At 38.9% G+C, this 25,838-nt stretch overlaps 1 protein-coding gene across 1 annotated transcript; it reads right to left on the bottom strand.

The window, feature by feature from the left end:
• Nucleotides 1–4,199: 4,199 nt before the first annotated feature.
• Nucleotides 4,200–25,326, bottom strand: LOC143301141 (carboxy-terminal kinesin 2-like). The gene is made up of 16 exons (XM_076615211.1): nt 25,242–25,326; nt 21,186–21,290; nt 20,084–20,327; nt 19,433–19,531; nt 16,603–16,671; nt 15,645–15,879; nt 14,538–14,748; nt 13,621–13,788; nt 12,340–12,486; nt 11,751–11,867; nt 10,347–10,520; nt 8,374–8,538; nt 7,177–7,315; nt 6,465–6,604; nt 5,224–5,373; nt 4,200–4,446 (listed from the first exon to the last, which is right to left on the bottom strand). Exons 1-16 carry the CDS (start codon nt 25,251–25,253, stop codon nt 4,402–4,404), a joined length of 2,220 nt encoding a protein of 739 aa, XP_076471326.1. The 5' UTR covers nt 25,254–25,326; the 3' UTR covers nt 4,200–4,401.
• Between the last annotated feature and the right edge of the window lie 512 nt (nt 25,327–25,838).

Genomic DNA, 25,838 nt, shown 5'->3' with positions numbered 1-25,838 from the left:
TTTGCTTTCAGGAGCAACATGCTTCACATTTCAAGAGATTCTCAAGTTGTACATGAACTTTGTATTGAATGACCTCAGAATATTTATAAACACTTACTGACAATGCTCTTATGGTTACACGTCTCCTTTGACCAGTGAAGCAAAATGACAATATTGCCTCTAAAAACCATGGGTCTCTTCCTACCCATGAAGCATGGAAACAGATACTGACAGTGACTGTACTGCAAATGTGTGAAATGTTTTTTGCCCTCAAAACGAGCAAAGCTGAATAAAATGCAATCTTTGATGAGGGTTAAAATATCTGAATTGAATGAACACAAGCTATCCGAAATGATAGCCAGGTTTCTTTCATGATGTGGTGAAAACCTTATGTTATATGTTCAAGATTTCTTGTGACTTGTTAAGGGTATTATATTTGGTTAGCTTTCAAGGAAACCATGACTGTAGACTTAAATTATTTCTGTGTTAGGCAAAGGTAAATTTACCTTTTGTAGCTTACAGTTCTTTGTAGGAATGAAACAACGTAATTCTCTTGATATGACTGTGTCAGGTCTTGGAATAAAACTGGAGATAGTAACTGGCTGAAGAGAATTATCGTACCACATACACACTGTAACACACATTCAATGCCAAACACGATACAATGTCTTGAGTTCATTTTTTTTAATGCATTGTTCAATGTACTATTTCATGATAAAACACATTTCTGCGGTAACGTTTTTTGTAACATGTAGGCACTTCAGAAAAAAAAAATCTTTAAAGTTTCATTTTGCTACATTTTGCAACTTAAGAAAAAAAATAGTTTGTTCACTCTGATAATGTTCGCTTGCTCACAAATGTCCACAACGATATATGTAGTATATTGTACATTCATGAAGAGAAGCAGTCATACATTTTGAATACCTAGTGAACTACATAAGCACAAGACTTAAAATACACTCAGAATCTACCTCAACTGTATTACCTGTATGATTTGCACTCTCAAGACAGGAGTTCATGAGTTCAAATGTCTGAAGTTCGTGCATCAATGAATGCCCAAACCTGTCATGCTATGGTGAGTTAAAGTTCAAATGACTTGAGGCATCTGTTGATGGCCAAACCTGTCATGCTGTGAAAGTCATGAAAATAAAAGCATGAGAGAAAAACCAGACATTCAGTGTATTCCTTGTAATATGCTCTTTCAGGTGCTGTCAGACACCTTTTGCTGTTGATAGGAAGTTTTCCTTTATCACTTTAACTATGATCTGGAGATATGGCCCTACTCATCCAATGTGGCTCAATGAGATATGATTTGACTATACAGTTTTGCACAAGTTACCCAAGATCGACCCATGAAGAGCTGAGGAAATACAGTTTTCCAGTTTGACTGATTCCTGCATTATGTTTTATTTTTATACTTCACAAAAAAAAAAGAACTGAATAATTTAATGTTTTCATTACCATTAATTAGTAATAAGTTAATAATCTTTGTACACCTGACATTAAATGAAATGATTGACAGTCTCTTCTGATTTTTTCCTCCACCTTATATGAAAATACAGTATTGAAGGCATGGTAGTCAGCAATAGTTACTGCAGTTGATGTTCCATCTGGAAGAAATGCTGTGGAATTTGAACACTGATGATCGTGTTTGGTGTATAAAAGATTCTTGTGATTCTATGTTTAAAAAAAAAAAAAAAGAAGAAGAAGAGAAAGAAAGAAAAAGAGAAAAAGAAAAAAAATGTACATCATTGTAGACCTGCTCAGTTTCAAACCCAGTTCATGAATATTTGTTTATAATCAAAATAAGCACATTAAAGATTGTGTAATCCATGTCAGTATTCAGTGTAATGGAAAAATGTAACACCTGGCATCCCTGAAAATGCACTTTGGTTGTCTGAAAGGCACAGATAAAAAAGACCATGGCTAAGTTTCATTAGAGTTAACCTAACACATGCACACACACACATATGCAGAAAACACACAGACAAGGTTTCTCAATCTAAGAACACTCACACACAAACACATATGCTCAAGCTGAAATGCAGAGGAAAATTTTCCACATTTTCTGTATTATAATGTATGAGACTGATGATGGTCGTCCATATTTCAGTTCTCTACACTTCCTGAACATTCTTCCATAAAAGCCATTAAATTTCTACCAATATGTTATTTCTAAAAGCACACAACCCAAACCTGTATTGAATATGTTATCTAAATTACTGTTTACATTTTTTTCAATAACAAAAGTTAAAACAAACATGCATCATAGAATAAAAATAAGACAGAAAAAAGAGAAAAAAACTTAAGGAGAAACAAAACAACAGTGATGATGAAAATAGCTGCCCATACAGATATGGATGAACTGAAAAATATAGCCATACTTTATTCATGGAACAAAGCATTGCTGGTATTGCAACTGTTAGTTTGCAAAGCCAGATGTTTGTGAATAGCCAGAGACTGAATTTTTACTATGCATATGTCACTTTGTGTGAATTGGTATTGCAGGGAGAGGGAAAAGAGAAGACTGGATAACTGAATGGAGTACATGTAAGTGAATGCATCTATACTATTACTAATGTCATGAAATCAACAGCGATGAAGATATGTCAAAGTTCTTAACCCTACTGAACTGCTACCTTTCCAGTACATAAAACAACACAAACACTTGCAAATCAAGTTACCTGTTCAGTTGAATATTATCATGACTTTCATGAAGACTTGACACCATATCAAAGATCCAGCTCATATTGTCACATAATAAAACACATGAAACAAACGTTTCTCAGAACAGCTACCCTTGGCTTTACACACATCAACTCTGAGCATATCTCCTTTCGTTTGATAAACAGTAAACTCCCCAGGAGCTTTAAATACCTAGCAACATCAGGTTCTGAAAATACTCTGCTGTTGAACCAGTACATGAACACAACACGGTTCATTTGTAATCACACGTTGAATGGAGAAACGTGCACAGAACAACAAACCAGCTACCAGAAAAGCTTACAATGAATTATTGTTTATGCATAAAAAATGTGAGCATTGTTTAAAAAAAAAGGGGGGTTGGGGGGAAGAGTAGGGGGATGGGGGGGGGGGCATGGAAAGTATATAAGTAGCATTATAATGGGCTGTTTCACGAATATGTACATGCTGCTTTCCTTAGCCTTTTACACACAGAAGAAACAGAACAGACCTTCAAGATATATATAGAGAAGAGGCAGAAGAAAATAACTACATAAAAAGAATATTCTTAAAAAAAAAAATCATTCATCTAAACATCATTTTAAAGACGTAGTAACATATTCAATTCCATCATGAAGAAAAAACTCAGGCCCTGGGGTCAAGAACAAGCCAGGTCACAACAAAGAGTGGAGTCCACTCTTTGGAGAGGAGGGAACACAGCCTTCCTTTGCTGTATATGAAGAATCTAGCTGGCACACGTGCTTCTTTCCACCTGACACCAGCATGTTTCTATTTTGTTCCTGTTTTTTACCCGGCCATCCAAGCAAAAATGCATCATTCTCAGAGACGGTGTTTGTTGCTGGAGTTGCTTTGTTTCCATTACAAACCAAATTCTAAACACAGATTAAATCATCTGATCTTCAGTGTGCTCACAACTGGACTGAGGAAAAAGTCTGTCTTTATACTGGTCTGAGGGACTAAAAAATTCCTTAATAAGCAGACTTTTTTTTTTTTAAAGAATATCTCTCTGAAAAGGAAAATCCCAACAATAAAAAACACAGCTTACTTCTGGTTCAAGGCCATAACTCCCGCCACAGTGTCTGTGAATGCACTGCACCTTCTGCCTTTAACTTGTAGATTAACTCTATTATTTGAACTCACAACTGAACATAATTCTTATGGTGTAAAACATGAGAAAAACACTACAGAAAGTTGTATCTCCTGTTGACTAGTGACAGCATCGTTAAATTCGCTTCAAATGAATGAATTTCTGCACATCAAAAGAACACGGTTTAGTGGGTACAAGAATGAGACGAGAGAGAGAAGTGTGGTTCACTGCAGTACAAAGACCAGGAACCAGACACAGACACAAACATGGACTTGACACACAGATGTGTATGTACATGTTGCGTGAAAGGAATATGAGAACAAAGAGAGAGAGAGATCGAGAGTGAGTTACTAGCTTCCAGTTCCATCTTTCTGACACAAGGGATATGAAACGCAACACAACAGAGTCAACAGAATCTGCACAAGCACAATTTATGTCCATGATGAGTTTGAGCTCTGGTTCCCCGTGACATTAAAAGAAAAACAAAAGCCCCCAAACTTCAGACAGAAGCCTTTACTACGAGGTGCTCATCCTTCTGTTCCAATACGGATGCTGCCAACTCCCAACCTCACTGTCATATACTGCTGCTCTTTCAAATGACTTGAGACGTGTGACGCGTTGCATGCTGCCCCTCACTTGGATCGCTTCTGCGCCGTGCCAATGTTGCACTGGTTCACCTGAAACACAGTCAGCACATCAGTCACCAGGCTCCACAGGAGGGTTGGGAGAGTAGTGCAGGGGGTGGGGGCATGGGGGATGGGCAGGCATGTAACACTTCATCAACATCGTCATGCAGTGTGTGGCTGAGCTGCTTGCTGTGTGGCGTGCATGGCTGTGAGGAGATCAGCATGATTAATGGTATTAATTACAGACCAGCCAACCCAACACGGCCATAGCAAGGCTGAAAACACTGTCCATATTGTTTCCACAGTACCTGAAAACAAAATATAAAAAAGAATACTAGGCATCAGTTCAGTCATCTTCATGCACATAAACTGAGGACATGCCTCTGATGATGCTGACCATTCTGTCAATTTTGTGCTTGAGAATTAAAATAACAAAGAAATGTACAGCACAGAATGTACGGTTGGGCATACTATCAATACTGAAAACAGCCCCCAGAATCCCCTATAGGAGGGGCTATGAGATGGTGCTGCCATCATCTCCAGCTTTGCTCAACACAGTGACAGTTCAGATTTTACCCAGTGAAAGATCTCTTTAATTCCATTACTGGTGATGATACCATCCCTCTCCTGGGTTCTTAATCATGAGTAATGGATGTTTTGTTTATAAAGAATAATGCGAAAATTTTGTGAGTAGAATTTACAGGCATGATACAGACACAGACTGTCAACTGGTATATATTACTTAACTTCCTGTGCTTGTACACACACACACACACACACACACACACACACACACACACACACACACACACAGCACTATCCTCTTACCTTTGTAGCAAATCGTAGAGAGTTGAGGCTCTCTGAGAAGTTTTCTTCCTTGGGTGAGATGTTGACAAACATGAGGGTCTTGCTGTTGCCCCCTAAGGAGTTCTGCAGCAGATGGGTCAGCTTGCTGTCTCTGTAGGGAATGTGGCTCTCCTGCAAAACATTCATGTCTGCTACATCCACTCATCCCTCCTGCACTAAGCTTTCCACACAATCTGTTTTATTATTATTATTATCATTTAATATAGATCACATATTGATGATTTTTTTAAACGGTCATGACTCTTTTCAAGGTCTGCTTCCCTTTTATCATTAAAACAATGCAGATGAAATCTTTTAAACAGTCATGACTATTTTTAAGATCTGTCAACCCTTGGAAACACAAATATATCTGAGAAGCAATGTCTGTAAAGTATATCACAAACAGTTGGTCTGGACAACTCATTTTTGGTGGGGAAACTGGACCTCAAATTTAAGATCTTTATGGAATCAAGTTACTTCAACGAAAACATACACATGACCTTAAAAAAATAATCAAAAACAATAGTAACACACAATGAAAATAATTATGAATAGTAAAAAAAAGAAATAGGTGGTCACAAAACACAAACAAATCCACTGAAGTCCAGTTCCATTACATTTTTCAATCTTTCAAGTATTTTACTTATTTTAGAATTCACTCAAATCTTTCATTCTGATAAACTTACACACATAAAAAAAAAAAATTGCAAAAAGAGGTCTGACACAAAGTGACAAACAATTATTTATTGTTGGTTTTTTTTTGTGTGGAGGGGTTCCCTAATCTCAACAAACACATTTTCTGAATATGACTGTTAAGGCAGGTAAGCACATTGACATGAGCAAACATGCAAATATTTTGCAGACTACACACACACACATGTGCATTGGAACAAGACACAGCAGTTCCCGGCTGATAATTTGCCATTTTTCTATCCACAAAATGATACAATCATTTTTAGCATTTGTCAGTACAACACTGAATCAATCTGACAACAAATGGCTACCATACTATCGTACTCTAGCATGGATGGCAGTGACTGACTTTGGTAATTTGGTATAATTGATAAGTTTGCAGCCGGGATCAATGGATGGCTTCATTAAGCAAAGTGCATATCTTGATACCAAAACAAAGTAAAATAAAGGGGGCGGGGGCGTTGCCAAAAAGTCAACCCAGAAATCTGTATAATACATGAGTACTGCCCACACACAGGAACTACACACACCTTGTTGCCCAGAGCCATGATGACGTTCCCCAAGTGACTCAGACTCTTGTTGATGGCCTGTGTCTCCTTCAGCCTCTTTCCCTCAGACCCCGAGTCCTTCAGCCTCTCACTGCCGGCCAGGTCCACCAGGTTCAACGTGCCTGCAAGGGAGGGAATCAGTCAGTCAGTCAGTCAGTCAGTTTATAGGTTTCCTGTCCTTGGTGGTAATCTTAATCAGAGCTATGCATTCATGTGAATGACCGGTGTGTAAGCATTTCTCTCTGCACAACATTCAGCACCATGAAAATGCTTTCCCACTGGAATTTATTAACATTATCAGTTTCAACTCACTCAGCTTTCTGCTACTCTTCCTGCTTAACTCTTTCTTTCTCTGTTTGCCCCTCCCCACCCTCCCCCCAAACCTTTTTAATTAATTCAATTTATAGATTTGAAAAAAACAAAACAAAAACAAAAACCTGGCAAGGATACAATGAAAGAAAGGGAATTGCAAAAGTACTATGGAAAAATAGATAAGCGTAAAAAAGACAAAATATGTAAAATTATGAAATGAAACCTATGTCCAGGACTATCAAACAGAAGTGTTCGAAAGATTAAATATATTGAGTTTACCAAAAAAAAAACTTTCCGATCTGGAATGAAACTGGAAAGAAAAGAAAAATACATTAAAAAATAAAAATAAAAATAAAATTAAAAGGGAGAGAAAGTGACTGACCCTGACAAGTCTCACTGGTGATGGAGTTGTGTCCGGCCAGGTGGAGCATGAAGATGGAGTGACTGCGTGACGAACGCTCGTTGCATTTTGTGGCAGCCACCGCACGATTCTCACTGGCCTGCTTCAGCAGTTTGGCTATCTGCAAGGCAAGGTTACCACTGTCACAATGTGAATGTTCTTTCGTTTGCAGTTTGTTGACTTGTCTTGTTTGTGTGTGTGATAATTATGTTCTTGTATTGCCCTGTAAGCACATCCATGTGCATGTGCATTCAAATCTTGGTGTGTGTATTTATGAACATACATCAATGTGTAATAAAATTATACTGAATCAGAGAAAGTACCATAAATTTTCTCAATTACTTGTGTGCGCGCACTTAAGATCAGCTTTTGCAAGACTTGTTAAAACTGTGGTGAAAGCCAGTCTATGACTGCTTGTGTGCATGCAAATGAAGAATGGTTACTAGTGTGGGAAAGAGAGAGAGAAAAAAAAGATTATGTGTGCCTATTTCTATAAAGCAACAGGCATAATTTACCACTATTTCAAGAACATTCATTTTCAAAAAGTTGAAATAGATTTTTGATTAATTCTGAATTATTCAATGACTTTCACTGATATGCAGCATTTCTATAAAGGTGATGGCTAAAATAAGATAATAACTTTATCATCTCATCAAGAGAAATGACATCAGGTGCAGTAAAAACAAAGGCAGACAATCACCCTCAAAAACTTTAAACATTACTTCATTTCATTTTATTCTATTTTAAAGAAAAGAACTAATCAGCAAAGACAGGCCAAACACTGATTAACACAGAACACAAGCACCTGCGTTTCGTCCCTTGTGAAGTGCCACTGTTTCACAGTTTTTATCGACATCTATCAATAATCCTTTCTGGTTTGGTTTCAGTGCCACTTGAGGTCAGCATGTTTGTATTAGCCCACACTCACAGACTCTTTCTTTTTCATATGTATTTCAGCACATGCTTCATGTTTCCTCCACACATACAACAAATATGGGCAAATATGGGAAATAAAGATTGGTTCTCATGCAGGAATAAGAGAAAGAGAAAACAGACACAGAGAGCGAGTCACAGAGAGAGCCAAAGACATGGTATGCTGATGTTTGGTATCAGTGCTGGGAACATTCAGCAAAACAACAAACAAGTCCAAAGATGACAGGGCACAGAACCACCACAGACCTCCACTTGGCTGGTGACGTCCACCGTGGTCAGGTTGGTGACTGTGACCTGGCTGTCCCGTCCGCCCAAGCGGATCTCATGCTTGACACTCTTGTCCTTGCTGGTTGCCAGCAAGTCTCCGATGGTCTCATTGTAGATCTCCACAAAGGATGTGCTGAACTTGTACTGTGCAAAACACCCACCACTTATGTGCTCAGCATCCCGTTTTTAATTTCACAAAGATTATGTCCATACAGTGGAGGAGAAAAGACAAAAACAGATCTTGCCAAAGTGACATGCTAACATTCTTCTAGGTACCTACATTCTGGGGGTATAATCAAACATGTTTAGATCCTTAGATAAAAAGGCAAGGACCAATAAAGACAAAAAGAAACCAAGTTTTCAGACTTACAACACCATTAACAATTCACAGATCAGCAATAAAAGCTGACCTCACAATTTCCCTAGCACTACAACACATGGCATTTTATGTAACGCTCTGCTTTGTGTAACAAGTGATATCAGACAGACAATTGTCAACATGTAATTTTACACTTAGTAACCATGTTTCTTAGTTCTTGCTTTCAAGGCCAAGCCTTTTTTGCATGTCAGATGAAAATCCACATCCACCAAAACCTTTCCTGATCTACTATTCTTGTATACTTACACACATGTTAACATGCAGTGCATGAATACATCCACTGAAAGACTGGAAATCATTTCAAACCTATAATAAGATAAAAAGGTCTGCCACAGCACATTTATTTTTGTGCTTTTAAAAGTTTTTACCTTTTTATTGAATGTTTCCTTTTGAATCAATGTAATACAGAGCCTTTTGTGTTTTTTGACTCACTTGTGTAAACAAAGTGAGTCTATGTTTTAACCCGGTGTTCAGTTGTCTGTATGTGGGCGTGTGTGTCTGTGTGTCCGTGGTAAACTTTAACATTGCCATTTTCTCTGGAAATACTTTGTCTGCCAATACCAAAATTGGCTTAAACATAGTATGAAAAAATCTTCACAGTCACACCAATAACAGGTTGTAAGTCTCCCGAATTAAGCTGCATTTCTGAATCATCAACGGTTTATTTTGCTGAGATATGTTCCGAAATCCAAAAATTTTAGAAACCGCTTTCCACTGAGTTTGGCCTACTAGAAAGTAGGTTGTGTTCAAGGATGACATGACCTCGTTTTTCTTGTTCACAATGAAAAGGAAAGAAATACAAATTCTGGACAGAACACTTACAGTGATATTAACTACACCACTGACGTGTTTACTGCATATAAATATTCTAAAGTGGACACTGAATTAACTGGAATGAACATAAAAGAAAAAGTGAATCAATCGTTTCTTTCAGCCCGTTCTAGACTGGTTTGTGCAGATCTAGAGATCTACCATGTGTTGCAATTTGCTTGAAGTGATGGAAATGTCTCCTTCACTGCCGAAATAAAAGAATAATCGAGATATATCAAAACACACAAAAAACATGATTCAAACGGCATTATTACATCCACTACAATCATATTCATTTATCGCATGAAGAAGAAAACATTCAAATTGCTTTAAGTATTAAATTAGTCATTTGATGTCAGATGTGCTGCAGCCTTGGGGATTAGTTTGCTTGCATCGGAACTGAACATGACTGGTTCAATCCCACTCGCATGCCTTTCTTTTTATTTCTTTTTTTTTTTTTAAGATTTTTTTCTCCCAAGCTTATTTTATATATCATATTTAATAGTGCACTTTTCAACAATTTTTTTAATCTTTTTTTTTTTTTTTTTTTTATCCTCATGATTCCTTTACTGGATAAAGCATGAAGCACAAGTGAGTCTTGAAGGCTTTGCCTCTTGTTTTTTTGTTGTTGTTTTTTAAAAACCTTTGCACTGAAGGTTATATTTTCTGTTAAATCATCACAACACAGTGCCTTCAGTCAGGTGTTGTTGTTTTTTCACCCCTACACCACCAGCACCTGTCCAGCAGGCACTGGGCAGCCTACCTGCCACCCCTTGTCCTGCAGGTCCTGGGCTGTGGCGAAGATCTGGCTGACCGCTCGGGGAATCATTCCCATGCTCTCTTCGTCCCTCACTGACCCCCCTTCCATGGTGTATGTTTTCCCAGAGCCCGTCTGCCCATAGGCAAAGATGCACACATTGTATCCATCCAGCGCGCTCTGAAACAGAACAGCAGCACTGGCCTGTCATATGTACCACCACTTCAGGAACAGTAATGAATTGTAAAATATATCAGCACAAACCAAAATACGACAACCATCAGAAACAGTGGTGAATTATACAATATACCAGCACAAACCAAAATATGGCAAGAATATATCTACATGCATTAATATAACTATGAGTAACTATGTGAGCTTATGTTAGATGGATATCAGTTAATAATGACATAAGTGCCTTTTCAGAACCTAACACCAATCCTTATATGGAATGCTGATCATGAAATTGTGAGGTACTGAACACCAAACAGAACACACATGGGTAATGTGCCAATCAACAGAATTCACAGTGATGAATAAGGTAAAACCACCAACATCAGACCCCTTTCCCACAAACTCACTTGTCAAGACAGTTATCAGCTGCTGGATGTTATCTACCCCATTCTTCTTTCACCTGCTTTTATATAAAGAATTTTATTTCAATAAGACTGGTGGCTAATTTGGCTTATTTCAGTATACCTTTTTTTCCAGTTTGAGAAAGCTTGGATTCCATGAATATTTTCACAGGTAAGGTCAATGTAACTTATGTTTATTCTTACTATCTTAGCAGTTCACTTGTCATATAAAAATAAAATAAAAAAATAAAATTCAGCTCGTGAAATCTTTCCATGTCTGCAAAACTACTCATTATCGTGAACTTTGCTGGTCATCTTTGTAATTCTCTGTGCCACCAACAGTGTGAATACATAAAAGGGAATGTTGAAGCATGCTGTGTGCAAGAGTGTGCATGTGTGTATGTGTGAATCAGAATGTACATTAACTTCCTGTCACTTATCAGCAACTTTCCTGGCCTTTCTCAGTGATATTTAAATCATGACTTATTACTGATAATTATGGAATTAGATTTCCATGCATTCATCATCTGACACAAAACAAGAGGACAGCCATTGATCTATTCTTCAAATAAAATTCTTTCCATGCACAATTACGGCATCACTAACAAATATATATGTATATATATATATACAAGTAAGTACTCTTATTCATTAGAGGACAATACAAAATGTTGTGTTCAGGCTGTCAATAATAAGGTGTTATACTCTGATTACAATTTATATCAAAATGAAATCATGATGATAAACCAGACAAGACAGCATGTCTGCATTTCCACAGAACTGTATTACATGCTAATTATGTGACATGAACTGACATAATCTGGCAATGGCTAACCTGCACAAGCTGTGAGATTTCTTCAAACACCTCCTCCTGGGTGTTTTCCGGTTGAAAGACACGGTCAAAGCTGAACTCGTACTTGTTGTTGCCCCGTCTGTTGTTGTACAAGGTACTCTGTACACAAAGCCAATGCTGAACATGATGATGGTGGTAACTCTCCCTCAGGACTGCATCAGAATACATGCACCAATAACCTAAGAAAAACCAGGCCTGAAAGATGTGTATGATACCTGCTAAATCCACCACATGACTTACACACACACACACACAAAAAATAGTGGGGGATGGGGTGGGGTGGCAATATAAAATAAGGAGACAGAATGATACCATCTTGTGACAATCACCTTTGACTTCTGATCTCAATATTCGGGAGGATTCAAATCTTTGCCACAATAAACCAGTGTATGGAGTTCAAAGATGTCCATGACCAAAGCTCTGTTGCGTCTCAACACAGTGACAGTCTAAGCCTTTTTCTATTATTCTGTGGTGTGACTTGACCTTTAACAGTTGACAGTAAAGTTCTGCAGGCTTCATACTCAGCTACACACATGAACTGAAGATGTCCACTTGCCCTGATCAGGGTTACCTCATTCATGGACATTTCTGTAAGGCGGTCCATTTCCAGCACTTTGTTGTCTGGGTCAGGGAAGTTGAGGTGGTGAATAGCACCGTCGCTGGTCATCAGCTCTTCTCCAATCAACGGCCGCACTCGGCAGAACACTCGGATGTTGCCCTGAAAACAGAAACACACACACACAAAATATATTTCTTTTTATATCATTATTGGAACAGCTGTCATGAAAACATGGCCTCTCAAGAAACATAAGAAATAGCAAATTCTGAAATGTAATCATGGCTTCATATTGATGCTATGCCAGCAACGGTGTATAACCATGGCCCCTCACTCTCCGCTGCAAAAGGTCATGAGGGCTGTTTTCCTCATCCGTCTCAGTTCTGATGCTTGTAACAGGTGTGCATGTGTGAGAGAGGTGGAGAGCAGGGGCATAATTAAGAGATGGAGGGCAGGGATGAGATTATGAGATGATGATATGGATACTTATATAGCACATATCCTTGGTCAGAGACCAAGCTCTAAGCGATTTACAAACATGGAGTCATTTGCACAACAGTCTGCATAAACAGGCAGATCTGACTGAGAGCTGCACTTTGGGCTTTCATTACACATTTCTTTGTCATTCAGTCGGGTTCAGTCACACGTACACACACACACATATCCCTTTTTATGTATATGACAATTTTTGTTTTTTAACCCCATGTTGGCAGCTACTCTCCATTTTCCTGGGTGTGCATGCTGGGTATGTTCTTATTTCCATAACCCATCAAATGATGACATGGATCACAGGATAGTTAACGTGAGAATTTGAACTTATGTGTGTGTAAACATGCAAAAGGGGTCTAGGCTCTTGCAGGTCTGCACATATGTTGGCCTGAAGGACCGGAAAATTCTCCATCCTTTACCCACCAGGTGCCAGCGCCGAAACCAGGGACTGAACTCAGGAAACTTGGGCGAGAATCCAGCAATCTGACAATTCAACTGTTGCACTCATCAGAGACAGATGAAAATGGATAGCAAGTGGAAATGAAGGGGTCAATTTATTGTTGAGAAATGAGGGACAACATTAAGGTCTGGTAGCTGACTTTCATGAGGGGAAAAAAAAGAAGAAAAAAAATCCTTTACTCACTGGTGTATGCAGAGTTCTAGTTACAGGAGAGAACCCTGAAGTATTCATCATACAGGCAACAACAACAAAAAATGATACAGAGGAAGGAAAAGGCTCTGAAATCAAACAGACAACTACTCACACAGCAGACACGAGACACACCAGAGAAGAACACACAGACCAACCTTCAGTTCCTGAATAGTGTTGTGCAGCTGTCGTCTCACAGTCTCGTGATCCCGGATCTTCTTCTGGTTCTCTTCAATGGTGGCCTCGCGCTCTGCCAACATCTCTTTCAGCTCACAGATCTCTTCATCGCGAGCACGGATGTCGCGGAATGCCTGGTCCAACCCCAGCTGACAAAAACAAACAAACAAACAAGTCAGTAAAAGACATTCCACATAATGTTCCCTTGAGCTTGGCTTCAGCCATCACACTTTCATGAAAAACTAATTGAACACAAATCAAACTAACCAGGAAGCCTCTATCCACTAAACCATCCCTCCATTCCACCATTTCAAATAAATGGAAGAAATGCTTTATTACTATGAGATCCATACTGGGCTGAGATTTGGTTTACAAAGGTGTAGGGACCACAGACAGTGTACTGTAAGATGTTGATGAATACACTTCATAAATCATTGTATGAAGAAATCAAGTCTTGCAGTCAAGCTTTGTACATCTTACCATTTCCAGATGGACCACACTTCTTGGTTTTGTTTTCATAGAGAACATCTCAACTGGCTATTTGTCTCAGAACGCAAATGGCTGACCTTGTGTATTCTGACAGGCTTAGATCATACATGCTCTGGCAGTGGAGCTGTTGATTCCATTATGGTGACATGCAAACACCTGAAGGAACAGCAAAAATGGTGTCAACTTAAACAGAGTTGTTAACATTTTTTTCCACCACACAATACTTCCAATATAGTGCACTTTTTAGTTCATTTCATCAAAACAAAATGCACTGAATCCACACAATCTAACCCTATATATGAATTGTTCTGAGCAATTTAGAAAAGAAAAGAAAGCAGCTGAATTTTATTCTTTAAGATAGAGCAAAATAAGCAACACAAAGACACACAACCATATTCTGCACACTGACCTTTGTACTTTCCAGCTCAGCATTGACTTTGGCCTGAGATGAAGTGAGTTGGGCCACAGACGACTTTAGACCACTAATCTCCGTTCTTGAAGCACTTAGTTCCCCATCTAAAGTAGCGTTCTGTCGTTCCAGGGAAGACTTGGAGAAAGTCAAGTCCTCTATTTCCCGCTGGAGTTTCCGACGCATTGAGTCCATCTCATTTTCCAGGTCCCTGAAAAGAAAGACCCATAAATGGAGATATCTCCAAGTGGTGGGAATTCACTTACTGACCTATGCATCATATTTGTTCAAAACGTTGTGCAAGTGTACAAGCAAAAAGGGGGTTGGGTGGTGGTGGTGGTGGTGCGTGCATTTTGTGTTTTAGATAGTGGCAAAGCTTGGTTTGCTATTAGCCAGTTTTGTGTGTTTTTGTTATGTACATAGTATGTCGCATTCATTCTTTTGCTTGTAATCTGTATGTATCACATGTATATATATTTTTTTTTTTTCCCACCATTTATTATTTCACTTTCTCGTTCATATGTCCCTAACACTAACAGTCTCTTCCACCCCCTTCCCTCACTCCTGCCCTCTCACCCCCCTCCACCCCCACCCCAACCCTCCTTTTTTTTTTCTCCCTCACCCTTCCCTTTCAGAGCCCTTTCTTTCCTTCATACACTCACACTGACAGTTTCTTTGTTTTTTGTGTCCTTTCCTGTGACTTCTCATTACTTTCCTTTCCTGAACTTTACTCTCTCCCTCTCTGTCTGTATCTTTCTGTCTGTCACTCACTCATTTCATTTGCCTGAAGAAGAGCCTGTGGCTCGATACGTCGCCTCTTTTATCCCAAGTAAGTCGACTTTTACCAAGATTATTTTAGTCTACGTCCCACTGTATGTATCACAGACTTCTTTCACTTAGATATTAAAGTTACTCTGATTCTGAAAATGGTTAAGCGTAGATATGAGTAGACCTCCAAATCATCACAACAAAAATCTATCGCTCACTGATCTAATCTTTGGGTGCATCCATGCGTCAAATACAAACAAAACAACAACAAAAAAAACAGCCTTATTTCAAGTTGAGGAACGAAAGAACAGATAAACCATTGGAGAAAGAGGTCCTCACCTCATCTGCCCTCGCAAGCCTTCATTCTCCTGGCTGACTTTTTCTGTCTGCTGGGAGCGCTTGGCGATGTCCCCGGATAGCTGCTGCTTCTGGTTCTCCAGCTGCTCTATGCGCTGGTTGTAGGACTGCAGCTGAGACTGCAGGCTGGTGGCGCTGGCCTCGCGCTGACTCAGCACAGCCTCCATGTCCTGCAGCCGTCCTTTCAGGTCCCAGGCCGGTCGCTTCTTGCCTCCCCCTTGGAACAGGATGGGGAAGATGGCATAGTGGTTAAGGCGCTGATCTGACAATGCAGTGTCCGAGAGAGTTACTGAAGGTGGCAAAATGGTTATGATGCTTATCCGCAAATACAGTGTCTGTGAGGAGGGTCCAGGTTTTAATCCCAGTCTCACCCTTTCTCCCAAGTTTGAATGGAGAATTAAACTGAGCATCAAGTCATTCAGATGAGATGAGAAACCAAGGTCCTGTGTGCCAAATTCACTTGGTGCACTGAAAAAAGAACCCATGGCAACAAAAGGGTTGTCCTCTGGCAAAATTCTGTAGAAGAAATTCACTCTAATAAATACACAAATATATAATATGCATGCATTCAAGGCCTGATTTAGCACGTTGAGTTATGCTGCTGGCCAAGCATCTACCAAGCAGTTGTGGTACAGTGTATATGGATTTGTCCAAACAAAGTGACGCCTCCTCAAGGAACTGAATGAGGATCAGTGGTGGGGTGGGGGGTAAGGGGGGTCCAGAACAACAAAGCACTCACAACCCTAAGCATCCTTCTCAGTGGAGGGATGGATGGAAGGGCCTTGCTCCTCCGGAGGACATGGCACAATGTCCCCAGGGAATTTATCAGCAACATAGCAGCCAATAAACACAAATTTTGAGAACTACACACCACCACCATATAGAATTAATTAATCATACTGACACCATAAACAGAGTTAAATAAAACAAAACAACTAACCTACGGATGCAGTCTGCGAAGGCGCCCCTGTTCTTCCTGCAGCAGGTTTCTGTGAGGCAGCTGAGGCACCTGCAGCAAGAAATGACACTTGTACTGTTGTAGACTAACAGTCCTATAGGCGCAGTACACGAATGGTGAAAGCCCTGGTTTTTCAGTCAGGATGTTTGGCTTCTTTCCCAATCTCTGCACCTGGTGGATTAACGATGGGTATCTTTAAGATCTCCTATGTCAATATATACGTAGACCTTCTGGTGCCCAAATCTAGTGTGTATACATACACATGCAAGAGATCAAAAATGCTTGTTAAAAACCCAGTAATCCATATCAGTCATTATTTGTTGTTACATGAACATACATGATATGCATAAACATCTCCTAAAGAATATACCTAGCGTGCACACAAATGTCTGAAAATGGACTATGCCCAGTTATAGATCTGAACCAGTGAATCTGGGAGTTGCACCAATTGAGAAAGAAAAGACAAATTATACTGTAACTACATGCATATGAGTTGTACTTCTGGGTAAGAGTCATAAACACATATATATGTGCCTTATTCGTGATGCAACTGATTAATCCGAGGGAAAGAAGTATATATACAAAAATGAATAAATATGACTGATCTTTCAAAAATAAACTAATTCTATCATTTCAACAATAATTTTTTCAAAGAAAAAAAAGGCATAAAACTAAGATTCCTCCACCAGTGCTTTCCTCTTTCACACCTCCAAGTCAGAGCTTTGTAATGTAAATAACCTACCACACTATTTGACTAAAACAACACTTCTATAACCTCGATGATGAAAAAATTTATCAGTTGAGTTAGACATGTCAATCCTGCTACTGTCAAATTGCAATGCATCATTTCCATTCGGAAATATTTGTCCACCAACGCAACATCTAGACTTGTCGTTTCTCTCATTCTCTCTCGCCTTGACTACTCTAACTCTCTATTGTCTGGTTTGCCTGTTTCATCCATTCAGTCCCTTCAGCGCATACAAAACTCTGCTGCCCAACTCGTCCTCAGAAAGAAAAGATCTGAGCACATCACTCCTATTTTGCAACATCTCCATTGGCTCCATGTCTCACACAGAATAAAGTACAAGATCAGCAATCTATGTTAAAAATGTATTCACAAATCTACCCCTTCCTATGTTTGTGGCTGCCTTCACCTCTACACTCCATCTCACTCTCTACGATCGGCTTCAGATCCACTCTGTTTATGCATACCCAGATTCAAACACTCCACTGTTGGACGCCATTCTTTCTCTGTCTCTTGACCTTGCATTTGGAATGAACTTCCTCTTTCGCTTCGCTAGGTCTCCGCACTCAGCTCTTTCAAGTCTGCCCTTAAAACCCACCTCTTCACAAGCCTCCCTCCCCTGCCTCTTCCTTGTCTTCAGTTTCTTCACAGTTCACTTTAAGAGATATGCATGCGTGTGAATGACTGGTGTGAAAGCGCTTAGATTTGTCTCTGCACAAGATTAGCGCTCTATAAATACTATCATTATTACTATTATTATGACATGGATATATGTGCATTTCCTTAAATAAAATGACTGTGTAAATAAGGAATTCGGTATAGTTTTTAGCTGTTCAGGAAGTGAGCACTTCCTTTAACCCCTAGCCTATATGACGAGATAACTCGTCATCGCAAGTATGTACGCTTCGCTGCCACAATGACGAGATAACTCGTCATCGAAATATTCTGACTTTTCCCTGGTTTGCATTCAGTTCGTTGACGAAAATGCTGGTTGCTTTAGCTTAGGGAATCTTTCTAGATTCTATTCATAGCCAGAAACCCCATCTACGTCATGAGGCAGTCCTTCATTTGAACGTTTTGGTTGGGTCACTGTCGCAGTGTTTTGCCTGGCTCCTTTCCTCGCTCACTCAACAAAATGTCGGACTGACGCTGTGCTCGACATGCGATCGTGGAGAACTAAATCAACCAAGATTGCTTTCTTTAGCTGATGCTCATAAAGAATTGAAGCGTAAATTTGGAGAAGACAGTGATGAACGTTTATAGGACGATTTGATAGAAAATAAAGGGAGCAATCAAGAGAATGGCCAAGATACGACCACCAGTGAGTAATGCCGGCTGCACAACTGTAGCAGACGACACAAACTAACCGAATTATTAGCAGGACACAGTGTGAACAATTTTCTTGGCACTCAGCCAATGCGGTCTGAAGAGAATTGGATAAAGTGATCGTGTAAGAGGGGTGAAGAGGAGGGGGTTGGAGACTGACGGGGCGTGGCCTCACATCCATATTATCACTTGGAGAAGTCACACTGCATTGTGTATCTCTCTCTTTTTAAAAAATTTGTATTGCGGTTGTTCTAGAATGATTTTGTGTGTGCAGATATCCATTTGTCCAGAAAATATGATATTTTAGTGCAAATTACCTGACTAATGTTTGAATGAACATGTTGAAAATGTGACAACAAAAAAAACACTGATTTTAAAACAACAGCATGTCACTAAAAATATATAAAATGGGAAAACATTATGTCTTTTGTATTCTTTATTGATTTACCTTTCAGAAAATATATTCTTTTATGGGTCTTTCTCAAAAAACAAAGAGCACAGAATTTTTTTTGAAAATTTATACCCGTTTTTTGTGAGAAAAAAAAACCCTGGCAAATAGATTTCACTTAAATCTTATTTTCCTGGCAGCGAAAGAGTTAAAACAAAGCAAAACAAAGAACACACAGACACTCCAGACATCTTATCTAAGAATACAACTTCAAAGAACAGGAACTGTGAGAAAGAAAAAAACACAACAAAAAACAGCAGGCTCAACACACACACACACACACACACTTATACCTGGGCGGGAGGCTGCTGGCCGAGGTACTGGAGGCCTGGACACAACAGTGGCTGACCTGGAGGCCACAGGTTTCCTTGTTCCCTGCCCCATTGCTGGCCCTGCATTAGTGCATAACAATGCCATATTCACTGGACATTGTTTTCTTAACATGTGAAACTTTTAAACAGGCACATGAATATGCAAATCATTGTGATTAACAAAAATTAACTTAAAAATATAAACACCTGGAAACCAGTTTCTCATGCATGTGCATACGAGCATGTGTTCGAATTCAAACAACAGTACCATTTACTGCAATCTCATTAATTACAAATAAGACCTCAGATTCAATAATACATTCGTTCAACAATCAGACGCACATCAAAACCTTACACTGCTAGTGAACTGCACTCAAGTCAGTGAATCGCTTTTCTCTATTTCAGTCTGACCAGTCACCGAAAGGACATGTTCAACAGAATTTTAATAATTTGGTAAAGAAAGCACACTTCCAAATGTTTCAGCAAGTAACTCATAATTCACGTAACTACTTTTTGGATGTCTTTTTGGATATAATATACAAATAAAAAAGTGGACGCTTCAAAACATTTTATACTCAATACACTGGATCGTGGACAATTCAAAACACCTCATAATCAAAGGTGAATCCGCACCTTTTCTGATAGGATCAGCAGAAGGCTTAGGTTGGGTCACAGTGCGTGCAGAGCATGTTGCTGTGGAGGTGGATTTCTTCAGGTGAGGCTGGGCAGTGGATGGCTTGGTAAGCTTGCTGGCTGGTCGAGCCCCTGAAACGCTTGATGTGGAAGACAACCTAGAGATGCTGGAAGAACAAGAAGCAAAGGTCTCCTGCACCTCCTCTTCATCCAGCCGAGTCTTTTTGAATTCAGTTTCCTGTGGCTGTGGATAAACCATAATGATAAAAAATAATGACTGAGTCAAGGAGACATGAAGCATGATATGGACATACTTGTTTAGGCTATCACCTTTCAAGAAGTATCAGTCTGTCCTGAATCTATTCAAGTGAACTCTAGGACAGTTAACATTGACTCAAAGTGTAATGTTTGGAAATGTATAATGAAGATTAAATGTGCCAACATTCTTTTTCTCCATCCTTGTTCACCACATATTACTGAGTCTGATGCAATAGAGTCACAAAGAGTGACTGTCCTTAAGGCTTTCCAATATGAGATACCCTAAAAAAGATACCAGAAGGGTTATTCAGTCTTATGCATGAACTTGAAATTGGGGGCTCTGTTGGTTAATATATTCCATAAATATATTCCATATATTCCATAAAAGTTTGTAACAACCAGTTCTGGCATCATACACAAAATAGTCAAGACACAAACACAGTGTATTGAATACTATAACTTATAAAGCACCACTAACCTTTAAAATCTGAGAAAGTGAGAAGGAAGTTGAAGAGTGTCTGCTGTCCATGCATGTGTGTGAGCTTGAGCATGTACATATGTGTGAATCACTAAGTAAATGTAACACATTTTAAGCATGCAAGCAGTTGCTGCAGTTAAGACTGTCACTCCTGCTTGGGCCTTTACAGCTGTAGATGATGTTTGACAGCACAGACCAGTAGGTCATTACCGGTGCAAATCCATGGTCTCTCTAGACTGACAGATGCCAACATGCAAACGAGTGCACGGGGCTTCATGCATGTTTTGAGACATGTAGATAAGAAAAAGAAGGAGAAAAAGTGTACATTAATTAGCAACTCTCATGATAAACTGTCAAACATCTTACCTCCTCTTCTGGGCTGCGCGCTCGTTTGAAATTCTGGGGAGGCTTAAGACGACTACCTGGCATAGGCAGTTTGCTCAACCCATTTCTTGTCAACAAAGGCTTTCTCTGGGGGAAACACACACACACACACACACACACACACACATATATATATATATATATATATATATATATATATATATATATATAAACACAACATACCAACTGTATCAATACAAGGAAATAATGTGCACTGAACAAAGGTAAAACAAACAACTTTGATTCAAAATACTTGTGAAGAAAATATTGTGCAAGAACAGGATCAAACTGATCACTGTTTCTTCATTACTGTTAGCTGTCAGTGATGAGGATAAGGCAAAGACTTTAAATGATTTCTTCGCTAGCGTCTTTACCGATGAAGACTTGAGCAATATCCCAACTTTGACAACAGAAGAGAAGTATGCTTCCTCCGCTTTGTCTGATATTATATTAACTCCAAAAGCTGTAAAAGATAACTAAAGGCACTAAACCCCAGCAAAGCTCAGGGCCCAGACCAGATACCTCCATGAATTCTAAAGGAACTATGCATAGAGCTTTCTGCACCTTTTTGTGTGTTATTCAACAAGTCCTTGGAGGTAGGAGAGGTATCAGACGACTGGAAAGTAGCAGTAGTTACAGCCATCTATAAAAAGGGGACTAGATCAGACCCAAGTAACTATCGACCAGTGAGCCTTACTTGTATATCCTGCAACTAGTGCAAGGTAATAGAGTCAATAGTCAGAGACATACTAGATGACTTTATGACTGCAAACAACCTACCTGGTATATTCACCATGTTAGCATGGATTTAGAAAACACTGATCATGTATTACACAGCTTCTGGAGGTGATGGAAGATTTAACACAATCTATGGAAGAAAAGGAGCCTGCTGATATTATTTACTTGGACTTTAAAAAAGCTTTTGACTCTGTGCCATATTTCAGGATACTGTCTAAGCTAGATGCTTATGGGATTACACTTACAGGCAATGTCTTAAAGTGGATTACACTACAGCATTCCTGTCTAGGAGAATCCAGAGGGTACGTGTCGGTAAAAGTTATTCACCAGCTGCACGAGTTTTAAGTGGGATTCCCCACTGGCCCGAGGAAGAATTTTGGGGCCAATTTTATTCACTATTTTTTATAAACGATCTTCCGAACTGTGCAAGTAGTTGTTGAAAATGTTTGCTGATAATAATAAAATCTATGATAAAACTGGGAACTTCTCAAGATTACAACTACATGACAATATAAACAACCTACAGAATTGGTCAAATAAGTGGGACCTGTATTTTAATGTGTCTAAATGCAAAGTTCTGCACTTAAGAAAAAATAATCCAAAACATGAATATGTCATGAAAACTGATGAAACCACATCCAGTGTTATTTCAAAGTGTGTTGAGGAAAAATGACCTGGGTGTCACATTTGATCAGAATTTTTCTTTTGATGCCCATATTGAGGCAGCTGTGAATAAAGCGAGAACAAAATATTGGTTATTATAAGGAGAACTTCTACTTCCATGGATAACAATATTTTTACCAATCTTTTTAGGACAACTGTATGACTGATACTAATATGGCAATGTAATATGGTATCCCAGCCTAAAAAGACAATCAGTAGCAACTGAGCAGGTTCAGAGGAGAGCAACGAGAATGGTGCTGGAACCCAGAGATTTAGATTACCAGTCAGTTGACACAATTAAATCTACATTCATTCAAATACAGGCGCTTTAGAGGAGATGATTCAGATAATCAAGATCAAAAACAAAATTGCTGATATTGATTCTAACACTTTTTTCTCATCTGACAAGTCTGATAAAACCAGAAACTCACTAACATTTATACCCAGTTTTGCAGGACTAATATCCGCAAATCATCTTTCAGCACCAGAGTTGTTAAAGACTGGAATATACTATAAATCATAAATATAAGGAAAGCAGCTAAAAATATTAAACAATTCAAAAATCTTTTTAACAGTGATTCTAGATCAATAGTGCAGAAATATGACTGACGAATAACTACTCAGGCAAATTAGCATGCAAATGCAAACCCTAAAACCCAAGAAGGGGCGTGGAAAGGCCGCAAGGCTTCATTTTAGCCCCAAATACTGTACCTTTACCTGTACCTGTGATAGTGTCAGACTAAATAAGTAAATGCCAGTTTCTGGTTGAAGCTGGCACCATATCTGTTGCTATGATAGTGTTGTATCATATATGGAAGGTCGTAGTTGAAGGGGTTTAGCAAGATAAGTCTTGGGAGAGCAGTCATTGGGATGTATCCAGTTCAGGTCAGTATCATATCATATCATATCATATCAAGGCGTGCAGGCCTGACGAGGCCTTTTGCCCGCTTGATGTGGGGAAGAAAAAGAGAATCCCCACATATGTCTGATGCATTTTTCAACATTGAGTGCGCAATGCTTGAAAAATCAATAAATATGTAAATGAGTTTTGTAATTTAAATTTTTCAAATGAATATCAAGATAATTTTTAAATGTATTCACTGTTCCTGCGGAAACATCATCTTGTGACAAATTGTTCCAAACATTTGTTACTCTGTTAGTAAAGAAATGTGCAAATCTGGAAGTTTTAACTGAAACTTTTAATAGTTTGTATGAATGGCCTCTTGTGGTACTGTTCTCATTCAATGTAAACAAAGAGTTTATGGTTCTGCTGTCATATAATCCATGTGTCATTTTATACATCTCTATTAAATCACCACGCAGTCTTCTATATTCTAAACTAGGTAACTTAAGTGCTTGCAACCTACTTTCATAGTCCATATCAGCAAAGCCAATGATTCTTTTAGTGAATCTTCGTTGAACATTTTCAATACTGTCTGTATGTTTCACTAAACCCGTATTCCAAACAACATTCCCATATTCTAAGACTGGCCTGACTAATGACTTAAATAATGGCACCATTATGTCTTTACTTTTACACTGTATGTTTCCAACTAGCATTCCGGTCAATCTATTGGCTTTTTTAATGGTTTCATTAATATGAACATCAAAAGAGAGACCAGAGTCAACAATGACTCCAAGATCTCTCTCCGATGAAGTCTCCTGCAAGTCCGTACCATTCATATAATACTTATAATGTGGATTATTTCTGCCTACGTGTAAAACTTTACATTTATTGTTATTAAATTTAATTTGCCATCTATCAGTCCAGTGTACTAAATTATCAATACTAACTTGTAATTTCAATCTACCGACATCAGAATCTACTTCCTCATAGATCTTTGTATCGTCTGCAAAGATTTTCACAAAACAGTCTAGTATGTCAGGCATGTCATTTATATAATATACAAAGAGTGTGGGCCCCAAGACACTGCCTTGGGGAACACCACTACTCACCGTAACAGGACACGATGACTCAGTCCCTACTGATACGTACTGTGTTCTCTCAACTAAGAAATCTTTTATCCATTCCAACAATTTACCACAAATACCGTACCCTTGCAATTTAGCAATTAACCTATTATGTGGAACTTTATCGAACGCCTTCTGTAAGTCCAGATAAATTACATCCATTGGTTTATTGTTTTCAAGTGACTGCATCCAGTCATGTACAGTATTCAACAACTGAGTCACACAGGATCTACCACTGGTAAAGCCAAACTGATAATCAGACAGTAAGTTGTTATCAATCAAATGTTTATTCAAAGTATCACGTATGAGACCTTCAAAAACTTTACATACAGTTACTCAAGGCTTTCGGTCAAATCCACATGCTACGCATCATCCGATTACCACATATCTGCTAAGCAGATGCCTGGCAAGCAGCGTAACCCAACGCGCTTAGTCAGGTCTTGATGGAAAATAGAATGAAGTATGCATAAATCAATAACTGGACGCATCCAGCCCATTTGTACTGAATAAATTTTACAAGCAACCGATGCCATAATCATGTGTTGCCGATTCAAACACGCTTGCCTACAATCCTCGTCATGATCATGTTTGTCAAGAAGATGCTCGCTAAGATATATACAAGTCTCTTTCGAAAAATGGATCAAATCAAAAACGGGTATGTCTCACCTCCGATTCCATGATAATGATTCCTTTAATAATTTCTTTCCTTCAGCTGTTGTCAACAGTCGGTAGCCATTCGCATTTGAATTTCCTGTATAAAATTTCCCAGATTTATTCGAGATTTTCATTGGCTGATTTTGTTATGGAACGGAATAGTTCATTGGTTGGAGCTGGAATTGTTCCTCAGTTATGTCCCTTCAGCCTGAGACCGCACACACGTACTTTCTCTCAGATGCAACACACAGTTGTTAGGTTCTTTTTATGTCCTCAGACACTTAACATTCCAATCGTGTGTGTGTGTGTGTGTGTGTGTGTGCGCGTGCGCGCGCGTGTGTGTGTATGTGTGCGCGCGCGCGTGTTTGTTTTCCCCAAAAGGTATTAGGAGACTTAGTCTCATAGTACAGCAGCATACTTATGAACTGGTGCAGTTGTTTTGTTTTTTTCAAGTCGAGAAGCCACAATCAATGAACACGCTGATTTTTAAAAAAAAATCTTATGGGAGGGATGCTGTGTTTTCGCTTGGTAGTTAAAAAAAAGTAAACTCAGCCGCACCTTTTAATATTTTGCCTAAGCCGTTGCCCGGGATTAGCACAATTTAAATTG

Source organism: Babylonia areolata, chromosome 27, assembly GCF_041734735.1.
Source record: "Babylonia areolata isolate BAREFJ2019XMU chromosome 27, ASM4173473v1, whole genome shotgun sequence".
Lineage (NCBI taxonomy): Eukaryota > Metazoa > Mollusca > Gastropoda > Neogastropoda > Buccinidae > Babylonia > Babylonia areolata.
Note: the sequence above shows the minus strand (reverse complement) of the source record. Positions and strands in the feature narration are given on the sequence as shown.